General features: G+C 47.7%; 1 protein-coding gene across 9 annotated transcripts in view; it reads left to right on the plus strand.

The window, feature by feature from the left end:
- Positions 1-26,707, plus strand: part of USH1C (USH1 protein network component harmonin) — a 270,528-nt gene that overhangs the window by 82,154 nt on the left and 161,667 nt on the right. For all 9 annotated transcript variants that reach the window (XM_073564293.1, XM_073564295.1, XM_073564288.1 and 6 more), the window contains exons 11-13: positions 5,156-5,212; positions 5,366-5,508; positions 5,896-5,961. In XM_073564293.1, the coding sequence (XP_073420394.1) occupies positions 5,156-5,212; positions 5,366-5,508; positions 5,896-5,961 (266 nt within the window). The remainder of the gene's footprint in view (positions 1-5,155; positions 5,213-5,365; positions 5,509-5,895; positions 5,962-26,707) is intronic.

The raw sequence follows: 26,707 nt of genomic DNA on the forward strand, positions 1-26,707 counted from the left end.
AGCTGATCTAGACCGGGTGTACTTATATACTGTGTACTGCACTGACCTCTATGTACAGTCATGGCCAAAAGTTTTGAGAATGACACAAATATTAATTTTTACAAAGTCTACTGCTTCATTTTTTCTAATGGCAATTTGCATATACTCCAGAATGTTATAAAGAGTGATCAGCTTAACAGCAATTACTTGCAAAGTCAATATTTGCCTAGAAAATGAACTTTATCCCCCAAAACACATTTCAACATCATTGCAGCCCTGCCTTAAAAGGACCAGCTAACACCGTTTCAGTGATTGCTCCATTAACACAGGTGTGGGTGTTGATGAGGACAGGGCTGGAGATCAATCTGTCATGATTAAGTAAGAATGACACCACTGGACACTTTAAAAGGAGGCTGGTGCTTGGCATCATTGTTTCTCTTCTGTTAACCATGGTTATCTCTAAAGAAACACGTGCAGTCATCATTGCACTGCACAAAAATGGCCTAACAGGGAAGAGTATCGCAGCTAGAAAGATTGCACCTCAGTCAACAATCTATCGCATCATCAAGAACTTCAAGGAGAGAGGTTCCCTTGTTGCCAAAAAGGCTCCAGGGCGCCCAAGAAAGACCAGCAAGCGCCAGAACCGTCTCTTAAAAGTGTTTCAGCTGCGGGATCGGGCTACCAGCAGTGCAGAGCTTGCTCAGGAATGGCAGCAGGCAGGTGTGAGTGCATCTGCACGCACTGTGAGGCGGAGACTCTTGGAGCAAGGCCTGGTCTCAAGGAGGGCAGCAAAGAAGCCACTTCTCTCCAGGAAAAACATCATGGACAGACTGATATTCTGCAAGAGGTACAGGGAGTGGACTGCTGAGGACTGGGGTAAAGTTATTTTCTCTGATGAATCCCCTTTTCGATTGTTTGGGACATCTGGAAAACGGCTTATTCGGAGAAGACCAGGTGAGCGCTACCACCAGTCTTGTCTCATGCCAACTGTCAAGTATCCTGAAACCATTCATGTGTGGGGTGGCTTCTCAGCCAAGGGAATGGGCTCTCTCTCAGTCTTGCCTAAAAACACAGCCATGAATAAAGAATGGTACCAGAATGTCCTCCAAGAGCAACTTCTCCCAACCGTCCAAGAGCAGTTTGGCGATCAACAATGCCTTTTTCAACATGATGGAGCACCTTGCCATAAAGCAATTGTGATAACTAAATGGCTCAGGGAACAAAACACAGAGATTTTGGGACCATGGCCTGGAAACGCCCCAGATCTTAATCCCATTGAGAACTTGTGGTCAATCATCAAGAGACGGGTGGACAAACAAAAACCTTCAAATTCAGACAAAATAAAAGCATTGATTTTGCAAGAATGGACTGCAATCAGTCAGGATTTGATCCAGAAGTTGATTGAGAGCATGCCAGGGAGAAATGCTGAGGTCCTGAAGAAGAAGGGTCAACACTGCAAATATTGACTTGCTGCATTAACTCATTCTGTCAATATAACCTTCTGTTACTCATAATATGATTGCAATTATATTTCTGTATGTGATAAAAACATCTGACAAACACATAAAAACCAGAGGGCAGCAGATCATGTGAAAATATAATATTTGTGTCATTCTCTAAACTTTTGGCCCTGACTGTATAAGGACAGAGCTGATCTAGAGCAGGTGTACTTATATACTGTGTACTGTACTGAGCCCTGTATATAAGGTCAGAGCTGATCTAGAGCAGGTGTACTTATATACTGTGTACTGTACTGAGCCCTGTGTATAAGGATAAAGCTGATCTAGAGTGGGTGTGCTTATATACTGTGTACTGTACTGAGCCCTGTATGTAGGGACAGAACTGATCTAGAGCGGGTGTACTTATATACTGTGTACTGTACTGAGCCCTGTATATAAGGTCAGAGCTGATCTAGAGCGGGTGTACTTGTATACTGTGTACTGTACTGACCCCTGTGTATAAGGACAGAGCTGATCTAGAGCGGGTGTACTTATATACTGTGTACTGTACTGACCCCTGTGTATAAGGTCAGAGCTGATCTAGAGCGGGTGTACTTGTATACTGTGTACTGTACTGACCCCTGTGTATAAGGACAGAGCTGATCTAGAGCGGGTGTACTTGTATACTGTGTACTGTACTGACCCCTGTGTATAAGGTCAGAGCTGATCTAGAGCGGGTGTACTTGTATACTGTGTACTGTACTGACCCCTGTGTATAAGGACAGAGCTGATCTAGAGCGGGTGTACTTGTATACTGTGTACTGTACTGACCCCTGTGTATAAGGTCAGAGCTGATCTAGAGCGGGTGTACTTGTATACTGTGTACTGTACTGACCCCTGTGTATAAGGACAGAGCTGATCTAGAGCGGGTGTACTTGTATACTGTGTACTGTACTGACCCCTGTGTATAAGGACAGAGCTGATCTAGAGCGGGTGTACTTATTATATACTGTGTACTGTACTGACCCTGTGTATAAGGACAGAGCTGATCTACTAGAGCGGGTGTACTTATATACTGTGTACTGTACTGACCCCTGTGTATAAGGACAGAGCTGATCTAGAGCGGGTGTACTTATATACTGTACTGACCCCTGTGTATAAGGACAGAGCTGATGTAGAGCGGGTGTACTTATATACTGTGTACTATACTGACCCCTGTGTATAAGGACAGAGCTGATCTAGAGCGGGTGTACTTATATACTGTGTACTGTACTGACCCCTGTGTATAAGGACAGAGCTGATCTAGAGCGGGTGTACTTATATACTGTACTGACCCCTGTGTATAAGGACAGAGCTGATGTAGAGCGGGTGTACTTATTATATACTGTGTACTGTACTGACCCCTGTGTATAAGGACAGAGCTGATCTAGAGCGGGTGTACTTATATACTGTGTACTGTACTGACCCCTGTGTATAAGGACAGAGCTGATCTAGAGCGGGTGTACTTGTATACTGTGTACTGTACTGACCCCTGTGTATAAGGACAGAGCTGATCTAGAGCGGGTGTACTTATTATATACTGTGTACTGTACTGACCCCTGTGTATAAGGACAGAGCTGATCTAGAGCGGGTGTACTTATATACTGTGTACTGTACTGACCCCTGTGTATAAGGACAGAGCTGATCTAGAGCGGGTGTACTTGTATACTGTGTACTGTACTGACCCCTGTGTATAAGGACAGAGCTGATCTAGAGCGGGTGTACTTGTATACTGTGTACTGTACTGACTCCTGTGTATAAGGACAGAGCTGATCTAGAGCGGGTGTACTTGTATACTGTATACTGTACTGACCCCTGTGTATAAGGACAGAGCTGATCTAGAGCGGGTGTACTTGTATACTGTGTACTGTACTGACCCCTGTGTATAAGGACAGAGCTGATCAAGAGCGGGTGTACTTATTATATACTGTGTACTGTACTGACCCTGTGTATAAGGACAGAGCTGATCTACTAGAGCGGGTGTACTTATATACTGTGTACTGTACTGATCCCTGTGTATAAGGACAGAGCTAATCTAGAGCTGGTATACTTATATACTGTGTACTGTACTGACCCCTGTGTATAAGGACAGAGCTGATCTAGAGCGGGTGTACTTATATACTGTGTACTGTACTGATCCCTGTGTATAAGGACAGAGCTGATCTAGAGCGGGTGTACTTATATACTGTGTACTGTACTGACCCCTGTGTATAAGGACAGAGCTAATCTAGAGCTGGTATACTTATATACTGTGTACTGTACTGATCCCTGTGTATAAGGACAGAGCTGATCTAGAGCGGGTGTACTTATATACTGTGTACTGTACTGACCCCTGTGTATAAGGACAGAGCTGATCTAGAGCGGGTGTACTTATATACTGTGTACTGTACTGACCCTGTGTATAAGGACAGAGCTGATCTAGAGCGGGTGTACTTATATACTGTGTACTGTACTGACCCCTGTGTATAAGGACAGAGCTGATCTAGAGCGGGTGTACTTATATACTGTGTACTGTACTGAGCCCTGTATATAAGGACAGAGCTGATCTAGAGCGGGTGTACTTATTATATACTGTGTACTGTACTGACCCCTGTGTATAAGGACAGAGCTGATCTAGAGCGGGTGTACTTATTATATACTGTGTACTGTACTGACCCCTGTGTATAATGACAGAGCTGATCTAGAGCGGGTGTACTTATATACTGTATACTGTACTGACCCCTGTGTATAATGACAGAGCTGATCTAGAGCGGGTGTACTTATATACTGTATACTGTACTGACCCCTGTGTATAATGACAGAGCTGATCTAGAGCGGGTGTACTTGTATACTGTGTACTGTACTGACCCCTGTGTATAAGGACAGAGCTGATCTAGAGCGGGTGTACTTGTATACTGTGTACTGTACTGACCCCTGTGTATAATGACAGAGCTGATCTAGAGCGGGTGTACTTGTATACTGTGTACTGTACTGACCCCTGTGTATAAGGACAGAGCTGATCAAGAGCGGGTGTACTTATTATATACTGTGTACTGTACTGACCCCTGTGTATAAGGACAGAGCTGATCTACTAGAGCGGGTGTACTTATATACTGTGTACTGTACTGACTCCTGTGTATAAGGACAGAGCTAATCTAGAGCAGGTGTACTTGTATACTGTGTACTGCACTGACCCCTGTGTATAAGGACAGAGCTGATCTAGAGCGAGTGTACTTGTATACTGTGTACTGCACTGACCCCTGTGTATAAGGACAGAGCTGATCTAGAGCGGGTGTACTTGTATACTGTGTACTGTACTGACCCCTGTGTATAAGGACAGAGCTAATCTAGAGCAGGTGTACTTATATACTGTGTACTGTACTGACCCCTGTGTATAAGGACAGAGCTGATCAAGAGCGGGTGTACTTATTATATACTGTGTACTGTACTGATCCCTGTGTATAAGGACAGAGCTAATCTAGAGCTAGTATACTTATATACTGTGTACTGTACTGACCCCTGTGTATAAGGACAGAGCTGATCTAGGACGGGTGTACTTGTATACTGTGTATAGAGCAGTGAGACGATGGTGTCTTTACCGTGGATAGTGACCATTGTCATTGATGTCCCCCCTCGATCTCCGTACTTTGGGGACCAGGTTTTGGATTTGCCGCCTTTCGATGTGTAGCGTTTGTAAATCTTTGGTGTTCTGTTTCCAGGCCGTGCGAGTACTGAAGAGCAGCCGGACCCTGACGCTGAGCGTCCTGAGCGGGGCGGTGAGTGTCCACATGTGCTGTGAATGGACGGGCTGGTCACGGGCCATCTTGCTTCTCTCTTTCCTCTTCGCTGTCTATGGCCCTGTACACATTACATCCACGGAGCGTCTACTCTACACGATCCGCCATACTGACCGCTCGTGTCTCTCGCAGGGTCGGGAGCTCTTTATGACGGAGGATGAGAAGCTGATAGAACAGCGGCGCCGTGAGCTGGAGCGCCAAGAGCTGCTGCGCCAGAAGAAACTTGCAATGGAAACCAACAAGATTCTGAAAGAGCAGCAGGAGAAGGGAAAACAGTGAGTGGGTTAGCCCTGTACGGGGCGGCTCGGTGGGTTAGCCCTGTACGGGGCGGCTCGGTGGGTTAGCCCTGTACGGGGCGGCTCGGTGGGTTAGCCCTGTACGGGGCGGCTCGGTGGGTTAGCCCTATCTTCTCTCTGAGTTTGAGGGGGTTTCCTCTGGATTCTCCACTAACCTCCCACTCACCATACACCTAGTGATGGGGGATTTAGGTTGTGAGCCGCTATGGTGTCAGCGATGAAGTGTGTTCCACGCTGTGGCATATCACACCGCTACATATCTAAGCATTATGCCGGTTGCCTTCATGTTATCGTGTGACGCCCGCATGGTGTAGGTCAGTTATGCCGCGGCTGCTTAATGACTTAGTGTCATTTCTGCCCTTACAGAAGGAAGATGGAGCTTTCCCAAAAGGTGGCTGAGGAGGAGGAGCGATACCGCAAGGAGATGGAGAAGTACGGGCACTGGTCATGGTTCCCATACGTGTTGTGGCAGAGCAAGTGTTGGTCACGTACCGCCATTACGGATCAATTAATCTGTTATTCCTCTGCATCATCACTGCTCGAACAGTAAAGAAACCCGGTCACCGCAGAGACTGTGCCATCAGGGTGCTCCAGTCTTCTGATGGTTCATGGCCGCTTTTCTCCTTTTTCATCGGCGCAGGTTTGGGCAGAGCCTTTGTTGGCGCCGGTTTGGGCAGAGCCTTTGTTGGCGCCGGTTTGGGCAGAGCCTTTGTTGGCGCCGGTTTGGGCAGGGCCTTTGTTGGCGCCGGTTTGGGCAGAGCCTTTGTTGGCGCCGGTTTGGGCAGGGCCTTTGTCGGCGCCGGTTTGGGCAGATCCTTTGTTGACGCCGGTTTGGGCAGAGCCTCTGGTTCGGATGTATGTGGCCGATCATCCACAGAATACACCAAGACCCCGATCCACCGGCGTTCTGTACTGTTATGTGTTAACACATCTGTCTCGTTCAGCCCCCCCAAGTATGAGTGGGACGGGGCCACTGTGCCCACTCCTCAAATTGTGAAGACGTTCCGCCTCTTTAGCAACGAAACCTCCTCCAGAGCCGTCCGGCAACCTATGGACCGAATGCGGTCCTATAAATGATCACACCGTGCTCAGTCGTGTCCTGTGGATGTGAGTGCATCCGTCCTACTCTATGGGCCGAGTGCGGTCCTATAAATGATCACACCGCGCTCAGTCGTGTCCTGTGGATGTGAGTGCATCCGTCCTACTCTATGGAGCGAGTGCGGTCCTATAAATGATCACACCGCGCTCAGTCGTGTCCTGTGGATGTGAGTGCATCCGTCCTACTCTATGGAGCGAGTGCGGTCCTATAAATGATCACACCGCGCTCAGTCGTGTCCTGTGGATGTGAGTGCATCCTGTTGTGAGTTCATTCTCTGTTTCACCAGTTGTGAGTTCTCCTTCCAGACTCCCTCTGGTGGTAACAGGAGGTAGCGAGGCTGATTTGATCAGTGGAGATCTGCCACCTGAGAATGAGGATGACGATTGGATCTCAGGAGTCTCAGATTGGATTTAAGACAGCCGACGCCCTATTCAGTTGCTGGTGATTCCTTCTGGCTTGTCAGCTCTTGGTTTTCAGCTCTGTTCCAGTCATCTAAAGCTAAGTTTTTCTGCTAATGTTCACACTTGATTTTGTTGGTCTACTCAGTTTTTTGTGTGGTCAGCCAGCCCCGGCTGGGGGCTGTGCTGAATTTCCACTCTTATTTATCAGTATTTTGCTAATTTGCTTTTTGTCCCTTACTAGTTTGGCCTCTTTTTGCTCTGTCTCAGAATATTTCAGAGTGCTGATATAGTGGGGGAAGTCTAGTGACTTCAGGGTTAATTTTGCTATCAGAAGTGTTGGACATTATTTTGTAGGGTTTTTGGCAGATTGCAGACCGTGTCTTTCCTTTCCTTTCTAGTTAGTCTGGGCCCCATCGTTTGCTCAGCCTGATTTCCTGCCTGTGTTTGTGCCTTCATCTTGTTTCACCGTCGGTACATGTGTGCGGGCTGTCTATTCCTTTGGGGTCTGCTCTGGGGCAGTTAGTTTTCCCCTTTTCATGCTTCAGGCTTATTTAGTCCTCCGGCTGTGACGAAGCATCTAGGACCACCGAAGGCACGCTCCATGGCTACTGCTAGTTGTGTGGTAAGATCAGGAATCTGCATAGTTACCAACCTCTCTGGTTTTCTGTGACTTAGCTTGTTTTGCTTTTTTCTCCTCGGTGACCCATTCATAACAGAATCACCAGCCATACCGCAGATTCTAGGGTGCTCAAAAGCAGGAAAAAGTTAAGAAAAAAAAAGTTTCAGAATTTTTTTTTTTTATATACCGTATTTTTCGGACTATAAGACGCACCGGACCATAAGACGCACCCCAATTTTCAGTAGGAAAATAGGGAGAAAAAAAAAATAATGTGTCAAATGGGGGTCCGTCTTACAGTCCGAATTCAGCTTACCTGGGAAGGGATCCGGCACAGGTGGAGAAGTAGTCACAGGGGTCATTCAGTGGTCCAGGCTCGTGCGGTGGCGGCTCTGTGCTGGGGCAGCTGTGCTGGGGCAGGGGCAGCTGTGCTGGGGCAGGTGGGCTCTGCGGTGGTGGCAGCTGTGCTGGGGCAGGGGCAGCAGTGCTGGGGCTGGGGCAGGTGGGCTCTGCGGTGGTGGCAGCGGGCGGCGCTCTGCGGTGCGGTGGTGGCAGCGGGCTGTGCTCCGGTGCAGGGGCCGCGGCTCTGCCGGCATTTCTTCGCAGCCCGGAGGCCCCCGCAGTTCCCTTGCTGGCCGCCGCCATGTTGTGGTGGCCTCCGGGAGCATGGACGCCGGAAAGATGGCCGCCGGTCCGGGGACGGCACATGCGCGGGATCAGATCTCGTTCAGAACCCTCTGAACCACGACACAGAACCACGTAGTGGAGCACCGGGCAAGGTGTACCCCTATACAGGGATTGCCCCGTCGCAACACCAGATGACCTTAATGCCGCGATGCCCGGACCAGTGGGACGACCCATACAGACCGTATAGAGGAGGTGGTGAGAGACCTGGAAGGTCTGAGTAATCACAGAAAGGCTGATCTAGCCTGCGATGGTAACTGGATTGGTAACTGGATGATTCCAAGAGGAAAGCCTTGGTCAGTCTGGGGTAGGAACCGGAGTGTCCAGAGGGATCCAGGAGCGGGAACTGCCAGCAGAGGATTCTGAGGAGACAGAGATATTATAATATTGCAATGGCATTCAGAACGCAGAGCAAAGCAGAGTGTGGCCTGAGTGGGAGGCAGCGATCCCACAGAATGAACACATTGTTCAGGCAACTCCCTCTTGAGGGAGGATGCCTTTTATACACAGAGCATCACAGCACAGACAGCCCTAATAGACAACAGGTGCCCTGCTGTTTTAAGTATGTGCAGGAAGCGGGGCGTGCCTCCTAGGAGCATAACCAGGAGACCTTCCAAGAGGATGCAAGTTCTTAGCAGAGAAAGGAGCCGCTGATTGGAGCCACGGACAGGGTGAGTAGTAGCAGTGGAGCCGCGAGATAGGCGCCGGTCTCCCTGCGCAGCAGAGACCGTGCCTGCGGCTGAGGGCATGACAGTACCCTCCCCCTTACGCCCCCCCTTCTTCAAACCCGCCAGGAACTTTCTAAGAAGCATCGGGGCATTAATGTTCTCCTCAGGCTCCCAGGATCTCTCCTCAGGACCATATCCCTTCCAGTCAACCAGAAAGAGCGACTTGTCCCCTCTTCTCTTCATGGCCAGGATGTCCTTCATTCATAGACATCCTCGGCACTGACAGGAGAAGGAAATTTACCTGGATCCTGGGTGAAGCGACTGAGAACAACTGGCTTCAGCAGGGAGACATGGAAGGAGTTATGGATCCGTAAGGAGGCTGGCAACTTCAAACGATAGTACACATCGTTGATCCGGTGGAGCACTTCAAAGGGACCGATGAAACGAGGAGCCAGTTTATAAGAAGGGACCTTAAGACGGATGCGCCTGGAAGACAGCCATACCTTATCTCCGGGTTGGTAAGGTGGCGGATCCAGACCTCTCTTATCCGCATGCTCCTTGGTCCGAACCGATGCCTGCTCCAATGAGGTCCTGGTCTCTGTCCAGACCTTTGAGAAGTCCTTTGCCAGTGACTCAGCTGCAGGATTGCCGGAAGCAAGAGGCAGTGGAGTCGGGATCCTAAGATGCTGTCCATAAAGAATGAAAAACGGGGAGTTAGAGGAGGACTCACCGACATGATTGTTGTATGAAAACTCCGCCCATGGTAATAGGGTGTGGTGACCATTCACAAAGTGTCGCAGATAGATTGTGAGGACTTGATTCACTCTCTCCACTTGGCTGTTAGATTGTGGGTGATAGGCCGAGGAGAAGTCCAGGGTGACATCCAACAACTTACAGAGGGACCGCCAAAAGCGGGAAATGAACTGAACTCCTCTGTCAGAGACAATATGGAGTGGAAGTCCGTGAAGCCGAAGGACATGCAGGACATGCTGAATGAAGAGCTCTGCGCGTTTAGGAGCAGAAGGAAGACCGGAGAGCGGAGTGAAGTGTCCCATCTTGGAGAACCAGTCAACAACAACCCAGATTACTCCACAACCGGATGATGCTGGCAGATCCGTGATGAAGTCCATGGCAATGTGTTGCCAGGGAGCAGACGGAATCGGGAGCGGAAGGAGGCGACCGGCTGGCAGTTTCTTGGGTGTTTTATTACGAGCACAGGCGGGACAGCCTGCAACGAAGTCCAGAACATCTTGGCGCAAGGTGGACCACCAGTAGTATCGAGATATTAGTTGTAACGTTTTCTTTTGACCAGCGTGTCTGGCCAGCTTAGAAGAATGACCCCAGCGTAGAACTCTCCTCTTGTCTCTTTCAATTACAAGAGTCTTACCGGGCGGGATCTGCGACAGACTGACTGGAGCCACCGTGATCATCTTGGATGGTTCAATGATATGCTGAGGCTCCTCTTCAAGGTCGTCTGACAGGAATGACCTGGAAAGCGCATCGGCCTTGGTATTCTTCTCTGCAGGGCGGAAATGGAGAGAGAAATTGAAGCGAGCAAAAAATAAAGACCAACGAGCCTGGCGAGGGTTGAGTCTTTGAGCTGACTGGAGGTAGGACAGGTTTTTATGATCTGTGTAAATGATGACTGGATGAACTGCGCCTTCAAGCAGATATCGCCACTCTTCTAAGGCTAACTTAATTGCCAGTAACACTCTATCCTCAATTGAGTAGTTACGTTCGCAGGGCGAGAATGCCTTGGAAAAGAATCCACAGGTCACCATCTTACCGGTAGACAGTTTCTGCGTGAAGACCGCTCTGGCTCCAGATGACGAAGCGTCCACCCCCAGGAAAAACTGCTTGCTGATCATTGGTCTGTGAAGAGCCGGGGCAGTAGAGAAGGCTTGTTTAAGGGAAGTGAAAGCCGACTCGGCCTCAGGAGTCCAATCCCTTGGTTTGGCACCTTTACAAGTCAAAGCAGTGAGTGGTCTTACCAGGGAGGAGAAGTGAGGGATAAATTGCCGATAGTAAGTGGCGAATCCCAGAAACCTGTGTATGGCCTTGATTCCCTCAGGTCGGGGCCACTTAAGCACGGGGGAGACCTTCTCTGGATCCATCTCGAGACCTGTATCGGAAATGATAAAGCCAAGAAAGGGTAAAGATCTCTGTTCAAACAGACATTTCTCAAACTTCACGTAGAGGCGATTCTCTCTCAAACGTTGAAGAACGAGACGAACATTCCTCCTGTGAGATGGTAAGTCAGGAGAAAATACCAGGATGTCGTCCAGATAGACCACCACACAAACATAGAGCAGGTCACGGAATATGTCATTGACAAACTCCTGGAAGACGGCGGACGCATTGCTTAGTCCGAAGGGCATCACCAGATATTCGTAGTGACCATCTTGCGTGTTGAAGGCGGTTTTCCACTCATCCCCAGATCGTATCCTGATGAGGTTGTAAGCCCCACGGAGATCCAACTTGGTAAAAATCCTGGAACCTCGAAGACGATCAAAGAGCTCTGGAATTAAGGGAAGAGGGTATCTGTTCTTTACCGTTATTAAATTGAGACCACGGTAGTCTATACACTGACAAAGAGATCCATCTTTCTTCTTGACGAAGAAGAATCCAGCTCCAGCCGGAGAAGAGGACTTCTTGGATAAACCCTCGAGCCAAATTCTCCTTGATGTAATCAGACATGGCTTGAGTCTCAGTGGGAGAAAGAGGGTAGATCCTACCTCGAGGCGGAGTGGATCCGGGGATTAGGTCGATGGGACAATCGTACGGCCTGTGCGGGGGAAGAGTTTCAGCCTCCTTTTTGTCGAATACATCTGCGAAGGACCAGTAGGCAGCGGGTAACCTGGGTAAGGCTGCTGGAGGATGCAGGCTTGAACCAGGCCGTACGGGTACGAGGCAGTGATTGTGACAAGACTGACCCCATTGAAGGACATCTCCTGACTGCCAATCCAGGACGGGTTCATGATGGCGCAGCCACGGAAGACCTAGTATAAACGGTGGAGAAAGATTCGGTAACACAAAGAAGGCAATTCTCTCCTTGTGGAGTGCTCCGATTTGAAGCTCCACCTCTTCGATGATACCAAGAATGGGATCTTTCAGGGGTCTTCCATCTACGGAGATGATGTGCCGGGACGGCTGCAGAGGAGTGATAGGGATCCCGAACTGCCTGGCCACTGCTTGCTGGATGAAGTTTCCACCAGATCCAGAGTCCAGATAGGCCATCTCGGAGAACCGCACCTTTCCGAAGATCACCTGTATGGATATAGTTAGTGGAGGTGAGGAATCATTCTCGCCTAGGGAAGCCTCTCTTACCTGTCCCAGGCGGAAGAGTTTCTCCGGCCTCCATTCCACTGCATGGACTTGGGAGCAGGGCGTCCACCATAACGATGCGGATTCCTAGCGGACATTTTCTCTTGCCTATTCCTCTTCACCTTAACGCAATCAAGCTCCATGAGTTCATTCTTAGAAACCGGAGCAGGACAAGACGGAAACCGAGGTTTCGGTGAAGAAGATGCAGGAAGGTGAAATGGCTTCTCGAGAATCCTCTCCCTGCAGCGCTCATGGAGACGCAGGTCAATTCGAATGGCGAGGGATATGAGATCATCCAGGGTCTCAGGTAGGTCCCTGACCGCCAATTCATCCTTGATTCTTCAGGATAATCCTCGCCGAAAGGCTCCGACCAAAGGCTCATTGGTCCACTGGAGCTCCGAAGCCAGGGTACGGAAACGGATGGCATACTGACCGACAGAGAGAACCCTTTTGCAAATTGAAGAGAGACTCCATAGCTGATGTGGCACGACCAGGCTCATCGAATATCTTGCGGAAGGTGTCCAGGAATACCTGCAGATCAGACACGATGGGATCATTCCGCTCCATTAGGGGGTTGAACAAGGCTAAAGCCTCTCCCTCCAGGTGTGAGGCAAGGAAAGCCACCTTGGCCATGTCAGTCGGATAATGCTGAGGCGAAAAACAAAAATGCAGCAAGCATTGGTTGAGAAATCCTCTGCACAACTTGGGGTCACCATTTTAACGAGGAGGTTTGCAGAGAAGAGGACTGGGTCCTGTAGAGGGCACAACCATAGGATGCAGCACTGGAGGCTGAAGGACTGGGGATGCAGCAACCGGCAGTACTTTAGTTAACTGGCCCTCCACAGAGGTCATGTAGTCCAACAAGTGGGTCTGCATCTCTAGTTGGTGAGTGAGTTCCAGATGGAGCTCTGCTAGCTGGGTGGAGTTGGTGGGCTCGGCAGCCTGTAGAGTAGACAGGTGGGTATCCAAAGTTTGCATAAAGGCCACTAGCTGATCCTGACTCTGTCGAAGCACAGCCAGCTCACCCTGGGCTGAGTATCGGGTATCAGCGGAGTCCATGGCCTGAACAAACTGTTACGCCCACAGGGCGTAAAGATGTATAGTGGACCCACTAGACCACTGATGGTGCAGTGGTAGCTGTATACCCGATACACAAGAGACAGGAGAAGAGCTTCAAATAAACTAAGGATATTTATTAAATAAAGCAAACAAATGGACAAGGTGCCTGAGGGAAGAACCCTTTGGACCACGACACAAAACCACGTAGTGGAGCACCGGGCAAGGTGTACCCCTATACTGGGGCTCCCCCGTTGCAACACCAGATGACCTTAATGCCGCGATGCACGGACCAGAGGGACGACCCATACAGACCGTATAGAGGAGGTGGTGAGAGACCTGGAAGGTCTGAGTAATCACAGAAAGGCTGATCTAGCCTGCGATCAGGGCTGTGGAGTCGGTAAGCCACAGTTGCGACTCCGACTCCGACTCCTGGATTTTATCAGACTCCGGCTCCGACTCCTTCATAAATGGCCAATTCATAACAACAAATTTACTGTTGTAAAATATTAAACATCGTGCTTATTCAGTTTCTCACCATCATATAAGTAATCAGACCACTTAGAGCAAAAACTACATTTATTAGAATACAACTAGAATATAGCAAATAACTTTTATAAACTTTTCTAAACTGTAAGTAAATATGCAATAAACACTTTTATGCAGTTAATAAGAAGAAATCTATAAATTTGTCTTCAGAAAAAGTATTGCCTCTGTCAGATCCTCCTTCATGGATGCCCTCAAATCTGATCTAATTATTTTGAGAGCAGAGAACAACCTCTCTACACTAACTTGTGTTGGTGGCAAAGCAGTAACCACTCGGGCAACATCTCTGACAATGTCAGGATACAGAGGAATCGCTTGTTGCACTGTTATTTTTGATGAACGGTCAAATTTCTTTTAGTGCACATGAAAAATTCTGCTGAAATGTACTGGTTGTGTTCCTTGATGGGGATGACTCTTCTTCTATGCGGGAACGCTTTGCACGGTCCTTGTGATCCAAATATTTTTCGAAATTAAATTCTTCATCAGTTGATGATGAGGGTGAAGATGTGGCAGGACGACCAAATTCTTCTTGTTCCTCCTGACTGTTCTGCAACCCTTTCATCCTTACTGCTATTTCAAACAGAGCTTCTTTTCCTTTACTTAGCTGTTGATCATCTAGAAGAATCCGATGCATTGGGTCTACATAAACAGCTGCCAAAAGAATGTTATTTTGTAATAGTAGCTCCTCTCTCCGTTTCATTGATGTAGCTACGCCACTTGCAATTAACCCTCCTCTTTGGGACAGGCGAAACATCAGGTTCTTCCACTCCTTTAAGAAAATACCTGGAGTTAAGTCCTCTGCTTGTAATTTTTTAGTCACTGTAAATGGGTGCTCTAGCAATTTTTCCAGCTCAGTCACCTGATTCCACTGACTTTCATTTAGCGTCAGTTGAGGGTTAGCCATGTCTACAAGAAAGGTTTTCAGTTCAACCAAGCGCTGAATCATTAAGTAAGTACTGCCCCATCGTGTGGCTTGATCAATAATTGCCCCTTTTCCAGCACGTCTCTTCAAAATTGAGTCAACTTTAGGGGTTCTGGCAACAGTAGCCAATTTTCTCACCTTGCCAATCAGTGCAGCAGCATGTCCTTCTTGCAGACTGTCTCTTATAGCCAGCTGTAGCGTATGCACAACACAGCGCATGTGATGAATGAAAGAACATATTGACACAGTTTCAACAAGATCATCTAAACTATCATGTTGCTGTTCATCTGAAGCAACTTCAGTTTGCTCCTCAGTTACAATACTGTGTTCCTCTATTTCAAACATTTCTGTGTCTGTGGACCCAGAATGTTCTTCTAGCTGCTGGTCACCATCATTACTCTCATTCATTAGCTTAATAGTACTTATCATATTTGAAGCATTGTCAGTTACGACAGAAAGAACTTGCTCTTTTTTAAGTTCACAGTCTTGCAGAACCTTTTCCACCAAGACCTGGAGAAACTCACTGGTGTGATGAGCTTTGGTGTCTTTTACTGCCAATGTCTTGGTAACTATTTCATTTCTGTCACAAACAAATCGGACATTGATGGCAAAATAGTTCACTCTGTGACGTGTGCAGGCATCCATTTAAGAAACAGAAAGCGTCCCTTGAGAGTTTTTTTAAGTTCTTCCTTTTGTTTAAAAGCTTCTTCGATTACTAATTTTCTAATACTCTCTCTCTCTCCAGAGAAACACCAAGCTTGCGGGCCATTTCCCCATTCAGACACATAAAAGCTGGTCGTGAAAATAATGAAATAGGCACACTATCCTTTACAACAAGCTCTATGATCTGTTTTTTAAATGTATCTACTGTCATTGTCACAGTAACTTTGTCACTGACAAAATATCTTGCAACTGATGGCTGCAAAGCTCTCTGCTCCTTTGTTTGGCTGGAAGAGCTGGGCACTGGTTCATTGGTTTGGATGCAGTCTTTCTCATCCACTGCTTTCAGTACTTCTGGATGAAAGCGCTGTAAATGTCTCTTTAGATTAGAAGCTCTGGTAGGAGCATTTTTATCTTTGCCTGAATATGCACTCATCTTGGCTTCACAGCATTTGTTTTCGTCTGGATCATTTGTCATACACTGACAGACATAATGTTTTCTATCTTGAGTGATGGTGAAATGTTCAAATACAGCTGATTTAATGTGATGCTTCTTTGACATTCTCAGGTTTTTAATTCTGCATTCACAATCCAAATGACAATTGTTTTTCCTAAAAACAATTGTACAAAATTATTGCCAGGTCGTACAACTGATATAGTGGTCAGTAATACTGTTATTATTCCTCATGTACTCACAGTTAACTGATGCAAAGTTTGTTGAAAGGATAATACTTCTTACAGTCTTCCTCTTCTGAGTAGCAGGCAGCTGTGAGATGCTTGGAAGACGCACACCTAGTATGATCTAGTCTAGAGGAGGAGCTTTACTACTAAGAATTTGCAACACATTTTCACTTTCAGTTTCATACATTGTAAGTAGGGGGGTTGGGGCAGCATGAGGTTAACCAAGTATAAGATTAGATAAGGGCAGTGGAGAACAGTGACACACAAGAAGTAAGAAATGTCTCTATCTCCAGCAGAACTGCTTATCACTGTTGTTCATAGTTTGATAGAACATATATATTTGAGTAACATTTATAAAATTCATAAGAAAGTTCAATTATGAAATATTAATACATTTTTTTTAAAGCTGGAGTCGGAGTCAGTACATTTCTACCGACTCCGACTCCAACCAAAACTAACTCCGACTCCACGACTCCGACTCCAACTCCACAGCCCTGCTTGCGATGGTAACTGGATGATTCCAAGAGGAAAGCCTTGGTCAGTCTGGGGTAGGAACCGGAGTGTCCAGAGGGATCCAGGAGCGGGAACTGCCAGCAGAGGATTATGAGGAGACAGAGATATTATAATATTGCAATGGCATTCAGAACGCAGAGCAAAGCAGAGTGTGGCCTGAGTGGGAGGCAGTGATCCCACAGAATGAACACATTGCTCAGGCACCTCCCTCTAGGGGAGGATGCCTTTTATGCACAGAGCATCACAGCACAGACAGCCCTAATAGACAACAGGTGCCCTGCTGTTTTAAGTATGTGCAGGAAGCGGGGCATGCCTCCTAGGAGCATAACCAGGAGACTTGCCAAGAGGATGCAAGTTCTTAGCAGAGAAAGGTGCCGCTGATTGTCTGGAGCCACGGACAGGGTGAGTAGTAGCAGTGGAGCTGCGAGATAGGCGCCGGTCTCCCTGCGCAGCCGAGACCGTGCTTGCGGCTGATGGCAAGACAATATATTCTTTCCTCTTTTTTTCTCTGGGGCCGTAGGAGAATTTTTTTTTTTCTTTTTTCTAATGGAGATTAAGCAATTGTCTGATCGTGTGGAGCAGCTCGCTGCTGAAGTGCAGGGAATTTCCACCTACCTCATTCAGTCACATGCTGCTGAACCCAAGATCCCCACTCCTGATGTGTTTTCTGGGGATGTCTAAATTTCTGAATTTTAAGAATAATTGTAAATTATTTCTGGCCTTGAAGCCTAACTCATCGGGGAGCTCTGTGCAGCAGGTTAAAATTGTCATCTCCTTGCTGCGCGGCGATCCCCAGGATTGGGCGTTTTCTGACACCTGAAAATCCTATTCTGACTAATGTGGATGCATTTTTTCAGGCCTTGGGGTTGTTGTATGATGAACCTAATGCTGTTGATCAAGCTGAGAGAACCCTGTTGGCAATAAACCAGGGTCAGGATTCTGCAGAGTTATACTGTCAAAAATTCCGAAAGTGGGCGGTCCTTACTACATGGAATGATAGTGCATTGGCAGCTCTCTTTCGGAAGGGTTTGTCAGAGACCGTAAAGGATGTTATGGTGGGATTTCCTGTTCCCTCTGGTCTGGATGGCTCTATTTCATTAGCCATTCAAGTTGATCAGCGTTTACGTGAACGTAAAACTACACGGGAGGCGCTGCCACCTTTTCAACAAATGTCTGAACCTATGCAATGTGATGGGGTTTTGTCTAGGGCGCAACGTCAGGAGTTTAGAAGGCGTAATAAGCTGTGTTTTTTCTGTGGAGATGCCTCTCATACTATTTCTGTCTGCCCTAAACGAGAGAAACGTTTTGCACACACATTTGCTGTGGGCAGTGTACAACCTAAGTTTCTTTTGGCAATTACTCTGATCTGCTCCTTATCCACATTTTCCACTAAGGCTTTTGTGGATTCAGGAGCAGCGTTGAATCTGATGGATTTGGACTTTGCCAAACGTTGTGGTTTTTCCATGACGCCTCTGCAGCGCCTATTCCTTTGAGGGGTATTGATGCTACTCCTTTGGCGGAGAATAAACCACAGTTTTGGACCCAGGTGAAAATGCGGGTTGCCCCAGACCACCAAGAAAATTGTAAATTTTTGGTGCTGCATTATTTGCATGATACTATTGTTCTGGGTTTTCCTTGGTTGCAAACTCATAATCCAGTTTTGGATTGGAGATCTGTGTCTGTGGTGAGTTGGGGTTGTCAGTGTGTTCTTAGGGACGCTCCTGTTTTCTCCACCTCTCCTCAGTCTCATGATATTCCTGATTATCTGGCTGATTTCTCTGATGTATTTAGTGAGAGTAAGTCTGTGTCTTTGCCTCCTCATAGGAGTTATGACTGTGCAATTGATTTGATACCTGGGTGTAAATTTCCCAAGGGTCGGCTTTTCAACTTATCTGTACCCGAACATGATGCTATGCGATCCTATATTAAGGAGTCGTTGGAGAAGGGTCATATTAGACCATCCTCGTCACCTTTAGGTGCTGGTTCTTTTTTTTGTGGCCAAGAAAGATGGTTCATTAAGACCGTGTATTGATTATCGTTCCCTTAACAAGATGACGGTTAAATATCAGTACCCGTTACCTCTGATTTCTGATTTATTCTCCAGAGTTAAGAATGCCTGCTGGTTTACTAAGCTTGACCTCAGGGGGGCGTATAATCTTATTCGCATCAAGCACGGGGATGAATGGAAGACGACGTTTAATACTCCGGAGGGACATTTTGAGTACCTGGTGATGCCTTTTGGGCTCTCTAATGCCCCTTCCGTCTTCCAGTCCTTTATGAATGATATTTTCCGAGACTTTGTGGATAAGTTTTTGATCATCTATCTGGATGATATTTTGAACTTTTCTAGTGATTGGGATTCTCATGTGGAACATGTCCGGACTGTGTTCCGGATTTTGAGGGAGAATTCCCTGTTTGTTAAGGGATCGAAATGCCTCTATGGTGTACAGAGGATTTCATTTTTGGGATTTATCTTGTCTCCATCGACTATTGAAATGGACCCGGCCAAGGTACAGGCCATTTATGTTTGGGTTCAGCCTACTTCTTTGAAGGCTCTTCAGAAGTTTTTGGGTTTTGCTAATTTCTATCGTAAATTTATAGGTAATTTTTCTGGTCTTGTCAAACCACTGACTGATCTGACCAAGAAGGGCGCTGATGTGCTGAATTGGTCTCCTGAGGCTGTCTCAGCATTTCAGGAGCTTAAGCGGAGATTTACTTCAGCTCCAGTTTTACGGCAACCTGATGTCTCACTTCCATTTCAGGTGGAGGTAGATGCTTCTGAGATTGGTGCAGGAGCTGTTTTGTCCCAAAAAGACCCTGTGACTTCTAAGATGAATCCCTGTGCCTTCTTTTCTCGAAAGTTCTCCCCATCTGAACGCAACTGACGTGGGGAATCGGGAATTGTTGGCCATGAAGTGGGCATTTGCGGAGTGGAGACATTGGTTGGAGGGAGCTAGACATCAAGTTGTGGTCCTCACCAATCACAAGAATTTGATTTATCTGGAGTCGGCCAAACGCTTGAATCCTAGACAGGCTAGATGGGCCTTATTTTTCATGTGTTTTAATTTTGTGGTCACTTTTCTTCCGGGCACTAAGAATGTTAAGGCAGACGCCCTTTCTAGGAGTTTCTTTGCCGATTCTCTTAGTATGACCGAGCCTACCACCATCCTAGGTGAATGGGTAGTTCTTTCTGCCATTTCGCCCGATTTGAGACGCGCCCTGGAGGAATTTCGGAAGGATAAACCTGAGCGTTGACCTATGGGAAAATTGTATGTTCCTGACCAGTGGAGAAAGAGAGTGATGTCTGAAATTCATTGCTCCGCATTGGCTGGTCATCCAGGTATTTTTGGTACCAGAGATTTGGGGAGTCGGTCTTTTTGGTGGCCTGCCTTATCTTGTGACGTCAGGAATTTTGTACAATCCTGTGGGACTTGTTCTCGGTCTAAACCCTGTTCTCGTTCTAGTGGGTTGCTGATGCCCTTACCGGTGCCCAAGAGGCCATGGACCCATATCTCAATGGATTTTATTTCTGATCTTCCTGTCTCTCAGAGAATGACTGTTTTCTCTCACCCATGACAGCACCACGGAGAGAGGGGATCCACCCTTCAGGGACAGGAACCTACAGATAAAAAGGCGGTACCTCTCCTCCGCCTTCAGTTGGGTTCCTGTCCCTGACGGAGGGACCCACAGTACGGCATACCTGCGTGTCCAAGGAGTCCGGGGCCGGCCTGTCCAGTAATCGGCAGCGGGGAGGCCCCTGTCGCAGCAGGAACGGTGCCCGAAGCCGCCACCGCTGGGGCCGATGCGGGCTGCCGGGTGAGCGGGGAGGAGAGACGCCGGAGTCGACGCTCCGGAAAGGAGATTGGGGCTCATTGGGAGCCGGTGGAGCGTGGGCAGCGCCATGGTACAGAGAGTTCCAAGATGGCCGCTGCCCCGGAAGTGAAGGAGCGACTTCCGGGTCCCAGAACCAGGCGCATGCGCAGGAGCACGCTCCCCAACCAGCGCGATGCAGGGGGAGCGGTGACGTCACAGGGGCGGCAACTTTAAAAAGGGTGAGGCGCAGAAACTCCTGGCTGGAAGCGATCCTAATAATGGAGGATAGCGACCAGCAACAGGAGCAGCATGCCAGGCAGCAGCTGAAGCAGCAGCAGCAACACCACCACCGACAAAAGGAACGAAACATAGAGGGCCGTTCCAGGAGTCACTCCACGCAGCGTAGTACGTCAGCGGAAAGGAGCAAAACGACACCAGGAGATCAGCCTATACAGGACCTGACTCAGTCTCCCGAACCGGTACCTGCAGCCGCGCACCTTTTTGGGGTAAGTGATTTTCGTGAATGTCACCCTTGTAATGCAATCCCTCTCCCTTATTAGGGAAAGAAGAAAGCGAAAAAGAACAGGGAATGTCCCACTTGCACTAGACCCCTACCTGTATCATGGGAGAAAAAACTATGTGAGTCCTGCACAAAAGAAATTGTTTGTCAGGAGACTCCGGATTTCGCATCTGACCTAAGGGCCGCAATTAAATCAGAGGTCAAGAGCGCCCTCGAATCCCTTAAACATAGGGATAAAACGAGGAAAAAAGTCACGGTAGAAACCCCCCAGTCAGACTCTTCCACATCGGGAGAAATCTCGTCTAAATCCTCAGAATCCGGCTCCTCATCCTCAGACGAGGAAACAGGAGGATGCCACTGTTTTCCCCTAGAAGAGGTATACAAATTAGTGAAAGCTGTAAGGTCTACCATGGGGGTATTGGACCCGAGGCCGGATAAAACAGTCCAGGACATAATGTTCGGTGTACTAGGCCAGAAAAAACGGAGAGTATTTCCGCTTAACGAAATTGTCAAGGGTCTAATCAAAAAAGAATGGGATAAGCCAGACAGGAAAAATACTACGGTCCCTTCCCTTAAAAGAAAATATCCCTTTGAGGAGGAGGCATCCACGTCTTGGGATAGAGCCCCGAAACTCGATGTAGCAGTCGCTAAGGCCTCAAAGAAATTCGCCCTTCCCTTTGAGGACATGGGCACCCTCAGGGACCCCCTAGATAACAAGACGGATACCTTTCTAAAGGGGGCTTGGCAGTCGGCAGGCGGTAACCTCAGGCCAGCGATAGCGACAACATGTACCTCAAGAGCCCTAATGGTATGGGTGGACCAACTTGAGAAACAGCTGAGGGAAGGGACACCAAGAGATAAAATCTTAGATTCTATCCCAGTAATAAGGGGAGCGGCTGCATTCCTAGCAGACTCATCGGCCGATTCAGTCAGGCTATCGTCCAAAACAGCAGCACTTTCAAACGCGGCCCGAAGGACACTATGGCTTAAAAGTTGGCCAGGGGACCTACAGACCAAAATGAAATTATGTTTAATCCCCTGTGAAGGGAAATTCCTTTTTGGGGAGACATTAGATGACATCCTCCAGAAAGCAGGGGACAAGAAAAAAGGATTCCTAAATTTAGGGCCAGCGGCATTTAAGAGGCCCTTTCGAAATAGGAGGTTTTTTCAGAGGAGACCAACAAGGGAACAAAAGTGGGATGACAAAAGAAGAGATAGAGGCTTCTTCTTTAATAACTCTCCCCGAGACAAAAAGCCCTCCAAGTGACAGTATGTCAAGGGTGGGGGGAAGGTTAACCTTTTTCCTTCCAGCCTGGAGGAGAATTTCAAACAACCCATGGATAATAAACCTAATCCAGGAGGGCCTAAGAATGGACTTTCTCTCTCTCCCACCTCAAAAATATGTAACAACGCCGCTGAGAACAAGAAGTGCTAGAAAGCGAGGTCCTAGGCCTAGTAAAAAAAGGAGTCCTCCAGGAGGTTCCCCTGCAGGATATGGGCAGAGGGCTCTACTCCCCCCTTTTTCTAGTAACCAAACCAGACGGCACCTTTCGTACAATTATAAATCTGAGAAAGCTAAACAAATACGTCAAGAATCGGAGCTTCAAAATGGAGTCGATCAAGTCTACCACCAAAGTCCTGTTCCCAAACTGCTACATGACGGTGTTGGATCTCAGCGACGCCTACTATCATGTCCCTATCCACAAAGACTCCAGGAAATATCTAAGGTTAGCCGTCTCAATAAAGGGCAAGGTGAAAGAATTCCAGTACAGAGCCCTGCCGTTCGGAATATCGATAGCCCCGCGAGTATTCACCAAAATAGTAGCGGAAATGATGGCTCATATAAGGGAACAAGATATAATAATAATCCCGTATCTAGACAATTTCCTAATAGCGGGCAGCTCGGCTCAAAAAATGCAGGGAACAGAGAGACAGGGTGATGAAACACTCTTCAAGACCTAGGCTGGCTTCTAAATCTAAAAAATTCAAGATTGGAGCCCAGCAGGGTACAAGAATTCTTGGGCCTAACATTAGACTCAAACATTCAGGAGTGTCGCCTCCCAGACCACAAAAAGGAGAAGATCGCTCAAATTACAGCAAGAGCAATCCAAAATCCCTCCATGACACTAAGGAAGGCTTTGTCACTGCTGAGTTCCCTATCCGCCTGCCTGCCAGCAGTTCAATGGGCTCAGTTAACCACAAGAGATCTCCAGTGGGACGTATTAGCCAACCAGGCAGCAATAGGGGGACACCTAGAGGGTCGCATTACCCTAAATTCAAGAACTATTCATTCCCTAGCTTGGTGGGGAAACCAGGAAAATCTGTCCAAAGGGATCCCCTGGGTAACAAAGATAACACACATAGTGACAACGGATGCCAGTCCCACAGGATGGGGAGCGCACATGAACAACAAGGTGACTCAGAACGTATGGGGAAATCAAGAACTAAAAGCCTCCTCAAATCAAAAAGAGCTTTTAGCAGTAGGCTATGCCCTGACACACTGCCTAACCCGGCTCCAAAATCACCATGTCCGCATTCTTTCGGACAATCGAGTCACATTGGCCTATATAAATCACCAGGGGGGAACCAGGTCCCAAGCCTTAATGGACACATCCGCCAAAATCCTCAAACTGGCAGAGGCAAACCTGCTATCTCTGACAGCCCTACACATCCGCGATACAGAGAATCAAAGGGCAGACTTTCTGAGCCGCACCCAATTACGACAGGGAATGGGTACTAAAGCGGTCCATTTTTCGGCAGATTGTAAAAATGTGGGGGACCCCAGACATAGATCTGTTTTCCGATTTCAAAAACAAAAAAGTAGACGCCTTCTGCTCCCTAGATCCCAGGGGGAATCCTCTAACTCTGGACGCGTTTATGCTCCCATGGACACAGAGTCTAACATATGCCTTTCCCCCAATCATGCTCATTCCAGCGGTCCTAAAGAAAGTCAGGGAGGACGGGGCAAGAATGATACTGATAGCCCCTTTCTGGCCAAAAAGAACCTGGTTTTCCTGGCTAAGAATGCTCTCAGTAACCGACCCATGGATCCTACCGGATCTCCAGGGCCCAGTGTTACATCCTCAGGCACCGAACCTCCATTTAACAGCATGGAATTTGAGAGGGCACTGATGAGGGACAGGGGATTTTCAGAGAACCTGATAACTACACTACAAAAAAGTAGGAAACCAGTTACCATGAGCGCTTACGGCAAAACATGGAAAAAATTTCTATCCACTTCTAGGGCAAAGGTTCAGGACGGGGTTCAGATTGATAAGATCCTAGAATTTCTACAAAAGGGTCTAGAACAGGGTCTGGCGGTCAACACATTACAAGTACAATTAGCGGCATTAGGCGCCCTCTATAACCATGATGTGGCAGGTGACCCCTGGGTAGCACGGTTTGTTAAAGCCGCAACCAGATCTAGGCCAATAGCCAGTCAAAGGTTACCGTCGTGGGACCTGAGTCTTGTACTTTCAACACTGACAGGCCCTCCGTTTGAACCAATTCACTCGGCATCCCTAAAAATCCTATCACTTAAAACGGTGCTTCTAGTGGCACTAACATCAGCTCGAAGAGTGAGCGATATTCAAACCTTGTCAGCAAGGCCTCCTTTTACAAAAATTCTAGAGGATAGAGTCATCCTAAAACCTGACCCGGCCTATTTACCTAAAGTATCATCACATTTCCACAGGTCCCAGGAGGTAGTCCTTCCTTCCTTCTGCCCAAATCCAAAAAATAAGGGGGAAGAAAAATTCTACACTTTAGATGTTAAAAGGTGCCTAGTACAGTACTTAGAGGCCACCAAAAAGTGTAGGAAAGAAGGCTCTCTCTTTGTGTGTTTCCAGGGTCCTCGGAAGGGGCTCAAAGCATCCAAGAGTACCCTGGCAAGGTGGATAAGGGATGCGATTGCCCTGGCATATTCATCCAGCGGGAATACCATCCCAGAGGGGCTGAGAGCTCATTCCACAAGGGCAATGGCGACCTCATGGGCTGAAAAATCTGAGGTATCAATAGAACAAATCTGTAAGGCGGCCACCTGGTCATCACCTTCGACCTTTTTTAGGCACTATAGATTAGATCTAGCCTCTACATCTGACCTGACCTTCGGGAGAAGGGTCCTTCAGGCGGTGGTCCCTCCCTAAGCTACCAATCTCTGTAATTCTCTCCGTGGTGTTGTCATGGGTGAGAGAGAATAGCTTAGTTACTCACCGATAACGGTGTTTGTCGGAACCCATGACAGCACCCGCTTATTCCCCTCCCCTTCACGAGTATGGTGAGCACGTTTTTACTGTTAGTAGAGTGTTTCCGGTTAGGCACGGTGCTTTGATAAGTAAGCAGTATTATAATATTGTGTATATATTTCTGTTGTCTTACCTGGAGACCCTCTGATGCTCTGTAACCAACTGAAGGCGGAGGAGAGGTACCGCCCTTTTTATCTGTAGGTTCCTGTCCCTGAAGGGTGGATCCCCTCTCTCCGTGGTGCTGTCATGGGTTCCGAGAAACACCGTTATCGGTGAGTAACTAAGCTAATCTGGGTGATTTGTGATAGATTTTCGAAGATGGTACATCTTGTACCACTCCCAAAGTTGCCATCTTCCGCTGAGTTGGTGCCCTTGTTTTTACAACAGGTGGTTTGGTTACATGGGATTCCTGAGAACATTGTGTCCGACAGAGGAGTCCAGTTTGTTTCCAGATTCTGGAAAGCCTTTTGTTGCCATCTGGGAATTCAGTTATCCTTCTCCGCGTTTCATCCCCAGACCAATGGACAGACTGAGAGAACAAACCAGACCTTGCAGTCTTATTTGAGATGTTTTATATCTGCTGATCAGGATGATTGGGTCTCGTTTTTGCCCTTGGCCGAATTCGCGCTGAACAATTGCTAGTTCTGCCACGTTGATGTCACCCTTTTTCTGTAATTTTGGGTTTCATCCTCGATTCTCTTCAGGGCAAGTGGAATCTTCGTCCTGCCCAGGTGTGGACACTGTGGTTAAGAGAATGCAGCAGATATGGGACCAAGTGGTGGATAAGTTTCACTCTCTCAGGAAAAGGCCCAGCGATTTTCCAACCGGCATAGGACCATTGGTCCCCGGTTTAAAGTGGGTGATATGGTTTGGTTGTCGTCTAAGAATATTCCTATGAAGGTTGCATCTCCTAAATTTAAGCCAAGATTTATTGGTCCTTATAAGATTTTGGAAATTCTTAATCCTGTTTCGTTTCGATTGGCTCTTCCAGTTACGTTCAAGATCCATAATGTATTTCACAAATCTCTGTTGAAGAGGTTTGTTGAGCCAGTGGTTCCTATGGCAGCACATCCTGACCCTGTGTTGGTTGAAGGCAATGTGGAATATGAGGTAGAGAAAATATTGGATTCTCGTTTGGTTAGACGGAGACTCCAGTATTTGGTCAAATGGAAGGGTTATGGCCAGGAGGATAATTCTTGGGTCTCTGCCTCTGATATTCATGCCAATAGATGGGTTCGTGCATTTCACCGGGCCCATCCTGATCGGCCTGGTGGCGTGGATGAGGGTTCGATGACCCCTCCTCAAGGGGGGGTACTGTTGTGAGTTCATTTTCTGGTCTACCAGTTGTGAATTCTCCTTCCAGACTCCCTCTGGTGGTAACAGGAGGTAGTGAGGCTGATTTGATCGGTGGAGATCTGCCACCTGAGAATG

Source organism: Dendrobates tinctorius, unplaced genomic scaffold (genome assembly GCF_039654945.1).
Source record: "Dendrobates tinctorius isolate UK_male_01 unplaced genomic scaffold, ASM3965494v1 ptg000445l, whole genome shotgun sequence".
In the NCBI taxonomy this organism is placed as follows: Eukaryota; Metazoa; Chordata; class Amphibia; order Anura; family Dendrobatidae; genus Dendrobates; species Dendrobates tinctorius.